The sequence below is a fragment of the Anoplopoma fimbria genome, chromosome 7, assembly GCF_027596085.1.
Source record: "Anoplopoma fimbria isolate UVic2021 breed Golden Eagle Sablefish chromosome 7, Afim_UVic_2022, whole genome shotgun sequence".
NCBI classification, from domain to species: domain Eukaryota; kingdom Metazoa; phylum Chordata; class Actinopteri; order Perciformes; family Anoplopomatidae; genus Anoplopoma; species Anoplopoma fimbria.
In genome coordinates this window covers 1,697,850-1,713,570 of record NC_072455.1, presented here as the reverse complement: position 1 = coordinate 1,713,570, position 15,721 = coordinate 1,697,850, and the positions used below count along the sequence as shown (strand labels likewise).

General features: G+C 35.6%; 2 protein-coding genes across 3 annotated transcripts in view; both read right to left on the bottom strand.

Annotated features, from left to right (window-relative positions):
- Positions 1-3,521: 3,521 nt before the first annotated feature.
- On the bottom strand, positions 3,522-14,091 carry LOC129093407 (arfaptin-1-like). The gene is made up of 8 exons (XM_054601424.1): positions 13,878-14,091; positions 11,730-11,824; positions 8,845-8,941; positions 8,602-8,714; positions 8,295-8,516; positions 7,667-7,824; positions 7,006-7,180; positions 3,522-6,185 (listed from the first exon to the last, which is right to left on the bottom strand). The coding sequence occupies exons 2-8, from the start codon at positions 11,784-11,786 to the stop codon at positions 6,030-6,032; spliced, it is 978 nt and encodes a 325-aa protein (XP_054457399.1). The 5' UTR covers positions 11,787-11,824; positions 13,878-14,091; the 3' UTR covers positions 3,522-6,029.
- Positions 14,092-15,574: 1,483 nt separating this feature from the next.
- The window catches only part of ppm1ka (protein phosphatase, Mg2+/Mn2+ dependent 1Ka), a 9,399-nt gene continuing 9,252 nt past the window's right edge, over positions 15,575-15,721 (bottom strand). For both annotated transcript variants that reach the window (XM_054601419.1, XM_054601420.1), the window contains exon 9: positions 15,575-15,721. This exon is cut by the window's right edge and continues 755 nt beyond it. The gene's annotated coding sequence lies outside the window, so the exon portion shown is untranslated.

Here is a 15,721-nt window from a genome sequence, read left to right as displayed (position 1 = left end):
GGAGAGAGAGACATAGAGAGAGAGAGGAGAGAGAGAGAGGGAGAGGAGGAGAGAGACATAGAGAGAGAGAGAGAGAGAGAGAGGAGGGAGAGAGACAGAGAGAGAGAGAGAGAGAGGAGAGAGAGAGGGAGGGAGAGAGACAGAGAGAGAGAGAGAGGGAGAGAGAGAGAGAGAGAGAGAGAGAGAGGGAGGGAGAGAGACATAGAGAGAGAGAGAGAGAGAGAGAGAGAGGAGGGAGAGAGACATAGAGAGAGAGAGGGAGAGAGAGAGGAGAGAGAGAGAGACATAGAGAGAGACAGAGAGAGAGACAGGAGGGAGAGAGACATAGAGAGAGAGAGGGAGAGGAGACATAGAGAGAGAGGGAGAGAGAGAGAGAGAGAGAGAGGGGGACTGCGCATGCGTGATCACTCAGGTGGAAGGGAAGGTTTGTGTGTGTGTGTGTGTGTGTGTGTGTGTGTGTGTGTGTGTGTGTGTGTGTGTGTGTGTGTGTGTGTGTGTGTGTGTGTGTGTGTGTGTGTGTGTGTGGTGCAGATAAGCTCTACCAGCCCCGCCCTTGGCAAAATAACGTCACTTTTCCTCCTCCTCACACACACACACACACACACACACACACAAACACTATGGTGTCAGCAGTTTTCCTCTTTTTTCATAAAAAAAAGCTCAAATATAATCAATAAACACATTAAACACATAAATAAATAAACACATAAATAATAAATAAACACATAAATAATAAATAAACACATAAATAATAAATAAACATAAATAATAAATAATAAACTATTAATAATAAACTATTAATAATAAACTATTAATAATAAATAAATAATAAATAATAAATAATAAATAATAAATAATAAATAATAAATAATAAATAGTTAATAGTTAATAATAAACAATAAACAATAAAGAATACATAATACATAATTAGTAAATAAATAATAAGAAATAAGAAATAAGAAATAAATAGTTAATAGTTAATAGTTAATAATTAATAATAAACAATAAACAATACATAATACATAAATAATAAATAATGCATAAATAATGAATAATGAATAATAAATCATAAATAATAAATAAATAGTTAATGGTTAATAGTTAATAAGTAATAATTAATAATAAACAATAAACAATACATAATAATAAATATAATAAATAATAAATAATAAATAATAAATAATAAATAATAAATAATAAATAATGAATAATGAATAATAAATAATAAATAATGTTAATAATAAATAATAAAAATAAATAATACATAATACATAATTAATAAATAAATAATAATAGTTAATAGTTAATAGTTAATAATTAATAATTAATAATAAACAATAAACAATAAATAAATAATAAATAATAAATAATAAATAATAAATAATAAATAATAAATAATAATAATAATAAATAATAATAATAAATAATAAATAATAAATAATAAATAATAAATAATAAATAATAATAATTCATAATTAATAATTCATAATTCATAATTATTGAAAACAAACGTTCCACATCAGCACAAACCGCCCAACTGACGCCGCTAAGCTAACAGCCCTGGGCCTCGAGCTACATGCTAACGTCTCTATGCTAACAAGCTAATGTTTAGCGTGTCAGCGGGGAAGAAGTATTCAGATCCTGTCCTGCTGTAAAAGTACTAATACAACACTGTGAAAATACTTTACTACAAGTACAAGTCCTGCTGTCAAAGCCTTACTGAGTTAAAGTATATTATGTATTTTTATATGAATATCGACAACAAGTTTCAACCACCATAGCGATGTTAGTTTAGCGTATTAGCATGCTAACTAGCTCTGAACACAAAGTACAGCTGAGGCTAATTGGAATGTTAAAAGTTTTGCTGGTATTTGGTTGTAAATCTAAATATTGGTCGAATTAAAATATTACAATTCATCCTAAAGGGAAACACTGAATATTTGTTGAGATATTTGATTATGAAATCAGATTGTTGGACCAGCTGCCGCTAGCTAGCATTGCTAAAAACCAAAGGTATCACTTAGCAAATATCAAGGTCACATGAACACAAACTATTCAGAAAGACACGAAACAGTACTTCAAAAACTAGTAAATAATACTTCACACTGGGACCCAAAACATTTCAACTTATCCTAGTGTGTACTCAGGCCTTTTACTTAACTAAAAGTAGCAATACTACATTGTAAAAGTACTCTGTTATACGTAAAAAGTCCTGCAACTAAAAGTCCAAAAGTATTGGCTGAAATATACTTAAAGTATTTAAAGTAAAAGTACTTGTTATGATTGGCCCACGTCAGAACAATACAAATTGTAATAATGGATTATAATTAGTGATTCATTAATGTGTTCATCACTTAATACACTTCATAACATTCCACAACTGTAAACTTTGATTCATCCTCTGCTGACCTCTGACATGTGATATACTTCCTCATTGTATCCTGTAATAAGAAGTTATACAGTCAACGAGTTAATCAACACTTTTCACTACATCTGAGTCCAAAGATGAACCAGAGTGACAGAAACAGAGCGAGTCTTTGTTTAGAGAAACTCTATTCTTCTGTTGAAATGTTTGGGAAAATTAGCCTGGATGCAACAACACACACACACACACACACAAATCAGGTCTGTGGGTGGTTGTTGCCTGGTGAGTAATTGCCTCTCTTTATAGCAATCTGAGCAACACAGCAACAAACAGACCAGTCCTATTCTAAAATCACTCGATTTAAAGGAAGGAACACATTCACACTGCATACTAATGCAAACTGTGCAGAGAGTGGATTGTATTTACATCTGGATAAATATTCAATTATACCATATGCGTTTAAATGTTTTGTCTTGTTTTTATGAGAAAATACATTTAATTTAATAAGGTTTAAAAACATACTTTAACTTGAAAGCAATCTCAAATCTTTTGAGAGTGCTGATCAAGAGAAGATTTCAGATAATTTTCTACCACACTAAAAATACAAAAAAGATACTACCTTACAAGTGAAGGTATTGCATTAAAAATCTTACTTAAATAAAATCTGATTATTTTCTCCATTAGTCCACTGAATGTTTGGTTTGTACTACATTAGATAATTACTTATGCAATTTACTCAGACCCAAGTTAATCATTTTTAAACTCTACTCTACATAGAAGTGGAATTAAATCCTTATTTTTGTAATTTTTTACAAATAACTACACAGAAAATTACATGAAATGTACATGAAACATTGACATTATAAAGAATTTAAACACCCAAGAAACAAAGCTTTAACTTTTTGTTCTTTTTCAGTTTTTCTGTCAAATGCTTCACTGTAAAATTAAAATCCATCTAAAGTATTTCAAGATTTCTGCCAAAGAAAGTCAGAAAAGAAAAGCCCGCTGGAGAAGAAGGTAAAAACCAAACTGTGTGTTTGTGGAAAGCACCTGAAATCTGAAGAACGGGAAGATTTGACACTTACCAAACAGATTTAATCATCTTAGTTTAATATAGTAAAATGGTCTAAGAAGTTGTAGTCATAGTTTTGTTTTCATATATTTATTTGGAAGTTACATACAAACATTTAAAACAATTTAAGTACATTTTGGTCCTTGTTTTTGGTCATTTATACTTAAAAGAAAAAAAGAAAATTCCCCTTTAACCCCTTATTTTTGGTCTGTGTTAACATAACAACTGATTCAGGGTCAGCAGAGTTCTTCTGAGAGGATTTCTTGAAATGTTTGTTACGAGCATGCGATCAGTCTGTTGGAGGGAAGAACAGGGGAGAACCGACACCGAATCAAAGCAACAACAGTGGAATTTCCCCTTAGGACGTTATTCGACTCAGGTTGGAGGTTTCAGTTTGTTCAGAGGACGAGGATTCAAAGTCATTAGCAGTGAACATATATATCTTTTTTTTTAAGGCAAGGTTTTTGAGACATTATTGCACAAAAAGCAGCAACAGTCATTGCATAGTTGTTGTCGTGACACAAACAAAAAAACATTCATACATTTAAACAAAACAGTCTGAAAAGAGTCAATTCACTGGACACATTTAAGGCAGATTATGCTTCGAAAAGAGTGCAAAGAGTGCCAGACATTTAGCAGGTGGACAAAATAACAGCAACGTTTTACATTAGGATGCTATTTAATTCAACACTGCCTTGAAATTCATCACAAATTTAAGGTGTTTCTGTTATTTTGTCCATCAAACGATCATCAGGATGAACAGCAGAGCCTGGAATGTTTCTCAATCAGAAGGAAAAAAAACAACATAAAAAGGCAGCACATTTATTCAGTCTTTTCAACTAAACTGAATATAAATATCTTAGGCTTTTAACAACGTAGTAATTCAGGTCTAACAGTCAGAAAAAGTAATATAAATTGGTTTTAATCTTGAAGGACGGCCAATAATTTGGCTGCTGATGAATGATGTCAGTAGCCTTTCTTCACCAATAAACAAGAAACTAATGGATGACAATGGTCGACTACTTGACTTGTAGAAAATGAACTAACGAAACTGGCCACTTAACTGGTTTATTAATGTGAAGCTGTCTGATTAAATACTTAAAAAGTAATTTTAGCTGTCTATAAACTGGAGTGTAACTGGAGTACTTTAAGAAGTACCAACCACCGTGTGTGATGGACGCAATTTTAGTTGAGTGGCTCAAAAATGTATCGGAAGTTGTGGTTTAAACTTAATAAGTGGCTTATACACTCACATTGTTAGATTGGAAAGAGAATAAACACTTAAACTTTGGCTTTTGTTGAAATGTTGCCTGAAAAATTGGCTACAGACAAGGCAACATCATCGGCATACTGCAACATTATTTCGGCTAGTCGCACATTATTTATCTCTATACGCTGTTTAGCATCTTTTCATGTAAGAAATTACCAGCAACAACCAGACTAGTCCTGCTGAAAGTAAATCTGTGGCTGGAAAATTAAGTCGATGGATGGCCATCAATCAAAAATTCAAATCTTGAACACTAAAAGTTTGGTTACAAATGAAACACTGCATGAACGATTGGCGACAACCAACATTTTCTCACCAACGAACAAGGCATCATCATCAGCATACTGCAACATTATTTTTGGATTGTCACAAATGTATTGGTCTCAAGAGGCTGTTGAGTTTCTTGCCATGTAAACCAGAGGACGAAATGACCAGCAAACAACCAGAGAAGTGCTGCTGTAATAGTTGATAACCGGCCATCAATCAAGGAGAAGTTGAGGTTGAACAACATTTCATCAAATCTGAATCCAAGAACAAACACTGGCTTGCAGACAACACATTAACTAGAAAACAGTCAAGTTTAATTTCACCCTTTTAGCAAATAACTTCTGGCATTAACTTTAATTATCTACCGCTAAATATGATCTGCCAATGGCAAAGTTGGTCCTTTTAACCGCACAGGAAAGAGTCCAGGTATTTAGTTGTAGTTAAGGACCCAGATCCAAAACAGAACTCCCTATAGGACGTTAAAGGAATTGTGCATCGTAGCAACCTCTGAGAAAAATAGAAGCTGTTTTCGAGCAGTGCTGTTGAGGCACTTTCATTCGCTGTGAGTTTCTGACGGCAGTGGCTGAGGATTTTTCAAAGTTCAAAGAAAGGCTTAGTGCCTCACAGAGGATTATGGATTTACTCCCCAACACAGTGAGACAGAGGCAAGAAATCCATGAGGGGTGTATATGTGTTTGTCTCTGCTAAACAGGTCAGAAGTCACAGGAACTATACATCTGTGGATGTATGCATAGTGAAGAGAAAGAGAGATAATTAATGTCACAAGGAGTTCTAAATAAGACCTGGAATGTGTTGAAATTCCACCTTTTATAAGCCCTTGCAGGAGACAATCAAACTTCCAAAATAATTAACTTCCCTCTAAACCATCGAACTCACTCAGTTTTCCAGAGCAGAGTTGTTGAAAATTCACCTCAAACTCTATTTACGCTCTCGTATAAATAAACTAACTACCTATCCCAAATATTCACTTCCGCCCGAGCATTTCTAGTCCGTTAACCCCAGAAACATCCGTCCAGCTGTTACGTGGTCATGTGGTGTCAACTCTCCTCCAGCCAGGAGGGGGCGTCCACGCTGGGGTTGTTGAGGTGTTCATCGGCCTTCAGGATGTTTTGATCCAGGAAGCTTTTGCACGATAAACAGTGAGCGGCGACGGCGCTGTGGAGCAGCCACAACTGGTTATGAAGGACTTTGACCTGCAGACGAAAACCATAAATGAAACATTAAGTATTAACCCTGATATGTCATGGACCATATTTGATTGTTTCGGTCTTTTTACAACAACAAAGATCAAACATTCTCTGCTTTTTTTCATCATAATCGAGAGTAAACTGAATATCTGTTGGATTGTCGGACAAAACAAGTGCATCGTAGATTTAGAAGAAATTGCAAAGGCCATTTTTTTCACTATTTTGTAACATTTCATAAATGAAACAACGTCAAATTAATCAATAATAAATTGAAAACTGTCAATGACAAAACTCTAGTATTGAATGTTCAGATTTGTAATCTTTACTTTTTCTTTTACCACAGGGTTTCTTATTAAAAAAAAAACTAAATTCTGGATATTTTAGACTGTTTTTTTTATTTGGACAAAGTTCCTGTGCAGCTGCTTATGATTACATATTTAATATTTGAGATGTTTGCCTTATTTTGTTAAATAAAAAAAATATTAAAATGTAAACAAAACGATATCCAGCTGTATTGATATTATTTCCCCATTTTAGCTGCAGGTTTATGAGACAACATATTTCCTGCTTGATGACTTTCAATGCATCTGCTTTCAATTTGCACGAGAGAAAATGAAAGTGGAGGGAAACTGGGATGCAAAGGGGTTTTAACCACAAAACCACAACTCTCTCCACTCGTTTCCTGTAATCTGTAATCTCTCTACTGGCGAATCTCTAATAAAGACTTTACACTTGACTGATTTGGAAAAAACGGAATACAAATAAAGTAAAATGCATGATAAAATGTGTCAAACACAGTCTCTCTGCAGGATAAGACTTTGCTCACCTTGTTCTCCTCCAGCAGCTTGACTTTGATGGACAGGTCGTCTCTGGTCCTCTGGTACTTCTCCCTCTGGCTCTGGAAGTCTTTCTGGGCCAGCTCCAGTTTGGGCAGAGTGATGGCGTCCCGGGGTCCGAGGTTCAGCTCCTCCAGGTCCACTCGGTACGCGTCGTACTGGATCCTGGAGGTCAGAGAAGTTAACATGCATGTTTTAAATTATTTTTTACGTGCACAAAAAGCCTAAAAAGTTATAAAATCTTCATTCTTATTATACTGGTATCTTGTGTCAGTTGTTTAGTGTCTCTTTACCAGTGGTATGGAACCAAAGATCTGCAGGTAACAGCTTCATTTAAAGTCCAAGACAATTTCCTACATTTCCCAGAATGCCTTGCAATGTCATCACTCATGCTGCGTTCGTGTCATATGGGGTAAATTATGGAAATTGGAATAATTCCCATGTTTATGTCGTCAGGTTGTGATTTCACTACATTTCCCAGAATGCCGTGCTGACTCTAAAACCCATCTATCCTTCTGGTTGTGTCGCTGTGTGTTTTACTTTCTTCTGTATTTGATTTCTCCATGTTTGACTGTTGGATGTTGTTAAAAACAGGCGTGACTGGCCGACCAATCACCTGACAGGAAACAGGAAGTGTGTTTTTCCACCCACCTGGCGGCCTCGTACTGCTTGGCGTTGATCATGGTGTCCTCGATGGTTTTGTTGACCAAAGTGTTCATCTCGGAGGTGAAGGTGTTGATGGACGCCGTCAGAGTCTTGCCGCTCTTTGAGAGAAACTTCTGAGCGTCAGCGTTCACGCCGAACTCCACCTGACAGGAAGAGAGAGAGAAACCAGCTGAGATCCATCATGGAGGCCCGAGTTCTGAAGCAGTTTATGTTCCCCTAAAAGAAAAAAAAAAAAACAAAAAACGCTTACAGGAATTAAAAAGCTTAAATAAAAAAAAAAAAAAAAAATCACACCGAATAAAAAAAAAAATACAGACAGAAGAAACATTTTTTTAAAAATAAAACAGAGAATAAAAAAACCCGCAGAGAATAAAAATAGAAAATGCAGTGAATAATTAAAAAAAAACATCGAAAAAAAAGAAAGAAAAATAGTTGTTAACTTCCTCGAATCTCTTGTTTTTTTGGTTTTGGAAAAGTAAAAAGAAACAATCTCCTAACCCTTTAATTGCCTTAGTTACGGTTCCTAAGCTATGATAGGACAATAACCGATCGGGGGAGGGGCTTAGCGAACAGTAGGTGTTCATATTAACAGTCGTATCGGAGGTAAACTCACATGCAGCGTTGGCGTCTTGAGGCTGAGCTCGGAGAAGGCGTCCCCCAGTGTCTTCTGGGTAACGGAGAACTGAGCGAGCTGATTGGCCAGCGTCTGGGCCAGCTTGGTCACGCCGTCGTAGCGCTGCCGGTCGTCCTTGAGCAGCTCCAGGCGGGGCTCCAGGTCCAGGTCCACCGTACGGGACCCCCGGCCCAGCTTCTCCGACAGAGCCTGGCGGGTGCACTGCGAGGCGGGGAGCGTTGTTATTGATCACACTGATTGGTTATTGATTACTCCTCCTGCAGGTGATCAGTCGGATCCCCCTCACCTTGTAGGTGGTGATGCTCCACATGCGGACCCTCTCCAGCTTCTCGCTGGCCGGGTTCTTGGTGTTCCCTTGAACTACTATGGATCCAGGTTTCTGTGGCATCGCTGGAAGGTCTGGAGGTGTTGGGGGTCAAAGGTCAACGGAGGGTTACCATGACGAATTCAGATAAAGTCCTCTCAAACCCTCTGATCTGATATTTAGCAATGGCGCTTATTAAAGTATGATGGAATAAAAGTTCTTTACCTTTGCTCTGCCCCGTTTCCGTGGCAACCTCCGTCATGGCCTCCGCTGGACAGGAAGTGACACCGCTGTCGGTGTGGTTGCAGTTACTGTTTGCGTCCTGTAAAAATAAATAAAGAAAATAGGCGTAGAAGGACGTCAGATCCTTTTTTTAAGGTTATGGGTTGATTGTAGTCGTGGTTACGAGGCGTCCAACCAGCTCCAAGACGTTGAAGCCCGACCGAGCTGTATTCGCTCTATCTAGCAGGCTGGTTTACTACAGCGGTATGAACCCATGATATACTGATTTTTCTATGATTTAATTGCAATAAACTGATCAAAAGGGTGCAGATAAAACTACATTATAATGCTGAATTCATGCTTTGTTTGGTCCGTCTGCAAAGAGACAAGCAAACAACTTTTAAAATGCTTGTTTTCTGAATGGAGTTCTTTCTTTGTTTTGTATTAGCAGAGTTTCTTGTCTCTTTTTTATTTTACTGATATTTATTAATTAAAATCTTATTATCTTCCTTCCAGAATCATCTCAACAAATGATCTAACGTTCAAGCAAATAAGGAAAAAGTTGCACGTTCCCATGTTGGAATATCAAATCTCCAACTGTATGTGAAAGCAGCGTCAGTTCCAAGAACAAGGAACATCAGCGGTGACCGACAGTAGAGAGGTCAGAGGTCAGCGAATCAGAGCGCCGTGACGACGCATCGGAAGGATCACCGTGGGAACCGGCAGCTTATCCAATCGGGAGGCCAATCAGAACCCAGATCAAAAGGTTGTGAGGTTGCCACGGAGATGATGGCTCCCTGCTGCGATTGGCAGCGGGCGGAGGAGGTCAGAGGTCACTGGAACACTCAAGAGTCAGGAAGTGGTCACCTGACGCAGATGAGAGGTAACGAGACACACACACACACACTCATACACACACACACACACACGGTTGTCAACTGTGATTAACAGAGATCACAAGAACAAATGTCAACACTGGAAGTCGTTCCCCATGTTTTCAATTTTTCCCCCAGGAAGTGATCTTTAGGCAAATGTTTTAGGAACCACACACACAACACACACACACACACACACACACACGCACGCACGCACGCACGCACACACACACACACACACTTTGCTCTGTCCAAAGGTTAGAGAAGCTGCTGTGTGACAGGGGTGTTGCTGGTTTCTTCTTTGAGATCTTGAAGGTACAATCCAGAGAATGCAATGTCAGCGTTTGATTGTATTTAGCTTTACGCCTGGTTCTAAAAAGAAACAAGATGGTGTTGGCAAAAAACTAAATGACAACAGACAAATACCAGAATGACAACGCCCAAAATCAGGATGAAAACGGACAAAAAAAAGAGATGATGACAGCCAAGAAACGAGATGACGACGGTCAACGACGACGGTGGTGACGGTTTAGAACCGAGATGGCAAAAGTCAAAACACAAGATGGCCAAAAAAAACAAGATGTCAGCGACCCAAATATCAAGATGGGGAAAGCAAAAATGCAAAGGTTCAAAACATCCACAAACCATTGTGTGAAGCCACGATGGCCACGCCCACTTTCATATACATCTAATGAAGTGAACCCAGAACCAGGATGTAAACCTCTGAGTCATCAAACCTTTTTAACTTTGACATCATGCATATCTGACAGTAACTAGCCGCACAAACTCGTGCTTATATAACATTGAATATATTTGTACTTAATGATACCAGAGAGCAGTCTTTGTGGTTTCCCTTTCTCCTCTAGTGGCCGTTAGAGGAACTGCAGCTCGATGTACTTTTTTAAATATTCCCTCTGGCGCCACCAAGAAGAAAAGTTATATATGTTTAAAAAATACTTAATAAACTAATCTCTTTATTGCTGCTCTGCACACAGCTGAGACACCTTCCGACCGCTCCCGTTACCCTCCATCACCCCGTCATTAACCACAACAAAGGGCTGTCACACAAAACCATCGCCGTCACTGTTTGCTTTCATTGCCGCGACAACCGTCTGATAAGATTGTGGAAGCTGTTCCCCTTTTTTTTTCTTCTTATCCGGCTGTTTGCGTAACATGTGAACGTGTGAGGAATAAAGAAGAAATACATCCAACGCACGTCTGTTTGATATTTGTGTAACACACTGATAACAAGAATTATGAGTTTATAATGTCAACAAATAAAAGATGAACTGTTAACAACCTGCAGCCGTGTGAGTAAACACGTATTTATACACACGGGTATTCATTTCAGGGTAACAAGATAAATTAATTAACTGTAAAATTTACTGTAAAATTAGGATTAGAAGAGTATCTTGTCTGAGAAATGACAAAAAGACCTTAATCTTTAAAAAAGTGAAGTAAAAAGTACAATATTTTCCTCTGAGACATAGTGGAGAGTATTGTACACAAGTAAAATACTTGAGTAAATGTACTAATGTTATATTACACCACATTAATTAAGTCTTAAAGGAAAAAGATGAAACTTATTAAAGTGGATTTCTGTTCTCTGTTGAGTTGAAGCAGATGTTACTAAAAGTTCACAGCTGGAAGAGACAAAAACTTAGAAATAAAATAAAATTAGTCCTCTAAAAAAAATTATTTATTAAATATTGAATATATATTGACTCATTTATTTATTAATATATATTTAGATATTTACTGCCTCATTTATTTATTAGATAAGCATATTTATGTTTATTTATTTATTGAAATATATGGATAGTTGTATATTATACTAATACTAATTTGTTTTTTCATTAAGTTATTATTTATTATAGGCATATTTATATTTTTATTAGTTAATTTATTTTCTTGCATTTTGCAGATTGAAATTTGTATTTAAGTCACTATCTTTCCCTAAAACAAGTCAAATGTTTTGATGTGGTTGAACAGGGAGGTTTTCACGCGTCTCACCTTCGGAGGAGTCTCCTCCTCTGTGTCGCCTCCTCTCGGCTCCACCTCCTCCATCATGTTACTCCTCCCACTTCTACTCCTACTTCTGCTTCCTCCTGCAGACAAAAACAGAAAATCATCATTAAACTACGTTGTTTTGGGTATTTTTCTTCTGAGAGTTTGACAAAAACAGACACAATGTTTTCTCCAAAGATCAAACGTTATTGGAAAACAGGAATATTATTAACTACCAATATGATAAAATATAATATATACGTTTCTACATACATACATTTTACCTCAAAAGTTTGTTTTAAAGTCACTTTTTTACTTTTTGTATATACAGTAGATGTTTAGATTTGTGTGAAGGGAAAAGTTTTGTTATTGTGGTTAAACAGCGACACCTAGTGGTAAAACAGCAGAAGTACATAAACCTGACACCTCATAACAGAAGGCCTGCTTCACAAAACTTTATTAAACTATAATCGAAAATAAAAGTCCTGTCTGGGGACACACTGTAACCCCCAGTAAAGGGTTCAATCATTGCATCAGAAGTATTAAATGTTTTATTAACAAAAATACAATACTAACCTTGTATTTGATAACATTTCTAGCATTATTTATTTTCTACTTTTTATTTTATTTATTTTCTATTAATTTTTAACAAAACAAATCTGTCTTCTTTAAGACTTTTTTTTTTTTTTTTTAACAAAATAGAACAGTCTATTTTTATACTTTATCTTTTACATTTTTTACAAAATAGAACAGTTATTTTTTTTACTTTTTTAACAAAATTGAACCTTTTTTTTTTTTTTTTCTTTTAACATTTTTTACAAAATAGAACAGTCTTTTTTTTTAAACTTTTTTTTAAAAACTTTTCTAACAAATAGAACCGTCTTTTTTTTTTACTTTTCTTTTATTTCAAACTTTTTTAACAAATAGAAAAGTGTTTGTATTTACATGCTCAATACGGATGGTGCAGGATGTGAGGATAAGATAAGAATATCAACGTAGTCAGGGCTCGTCATTAAACTGTTTTAACCTCTTGCACTTTAAAGAAATAGGCAACATGGATAACCTTCAGCGAATACTCTTGTTTTATTTAACTGTCTGGAGCTTGAACGCACCATAATGTAACTGAATGGAAGTGCATTGACTCTGAGAATAAATAAATAACTGGAATAAAGAGACAAAACCTCACAACAGTGAATAAACACTGAGCATGTTCCTGACTATTACAACCAGCAGCAACATGAATCATTCATTTATAATATATATTATTCAGCCTCATGGTTTTAATTAACACCATTCATACTAGAAATACTGATTGTTAAGTTCATCATGGGTTAATGTTGAGACGTCTGCTGTCAGAAGTAATAAAAGCAACTTCATTTACAGTAAGTTCAAAGTACAACGCCTCATCTGAGGTTTATTGTTGGTTACTCACAAAAACAGGTCCAACTTTGATCGTTTAACGTAAAACATACAGAAGACAAACTTGTTTACATGTATTTGATAAAAATGTTAAAAGTCTGACATTCTGAGAGTTTGGTTTGATTTCATGACAACATGAGGAAAACGACTTTAAATATTAAAATGTGCTTATTATCTCTGCTGGACTTCTGCTTCTTAGAGGAAGATACATTCAACTTCCTCTCAGGACAAAGTGAGTGAACTCTACTTCCACATGTTAGAGATGCTCAACCTGAAGTCTCACTGGGGATCTTATGCATGGTTAGCCTACATCTGTTTCTTCCTTTTTCACATTAACACATTTTTTTAATCATAATAAAGTAACTTGTAGCAAATTATGACAGATAAAAAGTAGTAAAAAGTACATGTTACAGCTCTGAGATGGAGGGACAAGTAAAGCACAAGAACCTGACATGTGTAACGTGTATAAGTACAGTACTAAAGCACAGCTCCTTAAAGCACATGTGTGATGAGGTTATCTGGTTGTAAAGATGTTTCTTTGTTGTTTTTAATGAAACGTTTCTGGAGACATCATGTTCCTTTAATAACAGTTAACTCTGCTGCTGCTACATTATATTCACACACAAACAAGTGCTTTAAAATGATTTAAACTCGGGTTTTATCTCGTTAAAGTCTAAATAAATGCTGTTTTAATACATTCAATGAGGTCAAACAAACATTTCAACTTGTTTTTACCTTCAGAGCTTGAGAAACACACTGTCTCCTCTCCAGGCTCCTCTGCTCCTCACAGCCACAGGAGACACAATGTTGCAAAGTTACAATGTTGCAAAGTTACAATGTTGCAAAGTTACAATGTTGCACAAAGTTACAATGTTGCAAAGTGAGGAAGATCAAAGGCACCCGGAACTGTTGTTGGGTTCGATTTGTGAGGCGGTGCACACCGGATGGGCGGTGATATCCACGTTTCAGACAGGAAGTAACCAGACTGTCATTCAAAGTTAAAGTTTCCAACTTTAAATTGTTATAAAAAAAATGTAAAAATAACAAGAATACATTGTTATTGTTTTAATATGTGGAGGAAAAAGTACTTTGGTAGTTAAAAAAACTCTGCTATTTAATTCTAAAAGGATAAAAATGAAAGTACTCCTTATTATTATATATTATATTATTATAAATGTAAAAGTATTTTACATATAGATACTTTTTACAGTAGATTAGTAGTATATTAGTACAATATATCATATAGGTATTTATTTTTTTTAATATAAAACTATAAGTTTCAAATAAATGTAGTTAAGTTAAAAGTACAATATTTACCTCTGAGATGTAGTGGAGTAGAAGCGGAAACATGTAATACCTCAACATTGTACTTTAGTATAGTACCTGACCCTCCTGCTTATAATGATAATAAAGGATTATCTTATCTTATCTTATCTCTTATAATTAAAGATTGAAGGTTCAACTCAGCTTTATTGTCATTATACAATATGGAATAGCAAACTGGATGCCAATGTGTGTGTGTGTGTGTGTGTGTGTGTGTGTGTGTGTATATATATATATATATATATATATATATATATATATATATATATATATATATATATATATATATATATATTTAATTTTACCTTATCTTCCGATCTTATTTTTCTTTGTGCTTAAGCTTTGAAAGTCCTACATAAATAAAATTACTATTAGTTTTAATGATTGCAATAAAAATAAAATTATCTTTATCCAGATTACATTTAAAAAAAAATTTGATTTTAAAAAAAATATTTTTTAAATCTCACATATCCCATCTGAGAATCACTGGGTCTAATCAAAAAAAATTGCAAATCAAAATATTACAACAATTAAATAATACATTCAAAAAAAAAATTAAAAAGAATAAAATAAAATAAATACCAGGGATAAAAATGATGTATTAATATGATACTCTCTCACACACACACACACACACGACTGACATCACCACATTCCATGAAGGTCAACATACACGAAGGTGGTCACACGGTTTTCTGGTTCAAGTTCTGTGTGTGTGTGTGTGTGTGTGTGTGTGTGTGTGTGTGTGTGTGTGTGTGTGTGTGTGTGTGTGTGTGTGTGTGTGTGTGGACACCCTGTGGTCACATGCAGAGATCCGTGTCTATATTTACCCAGTGACACCTGAACGCATCGTCACACAGATTCCTGCTGGACATCTGAGAATGACATTTTATAAGTATTATAAGTATTTTCTATTAATACTGCACAGTCAGATACTTTACTGAAGTACAATTACTAATACCACACTGTAAAAATACTATGTTACCGTAATAGTCCTACATAGTTCCTCAAAGTACTTGACTAAATGTACTTATTTACTTTCCATCACTGGTCGTTAAGTTGACGGCGTTCTGCAGAAAACAGAGAAACAGAGTGAAGTTGAACTTAGACTTTATTCATCCCTGTACAGAGGTCATCTCCACAGGGAGGTCAGGGGTCAAAGGTCAGATGTCTTGGGCTGGTGGAGGATCAAAAACATTCAGACACAGGAGGAATTTAGCTTTTTTTTCTTGTAGAAACTTGTAAATTTAAACGAG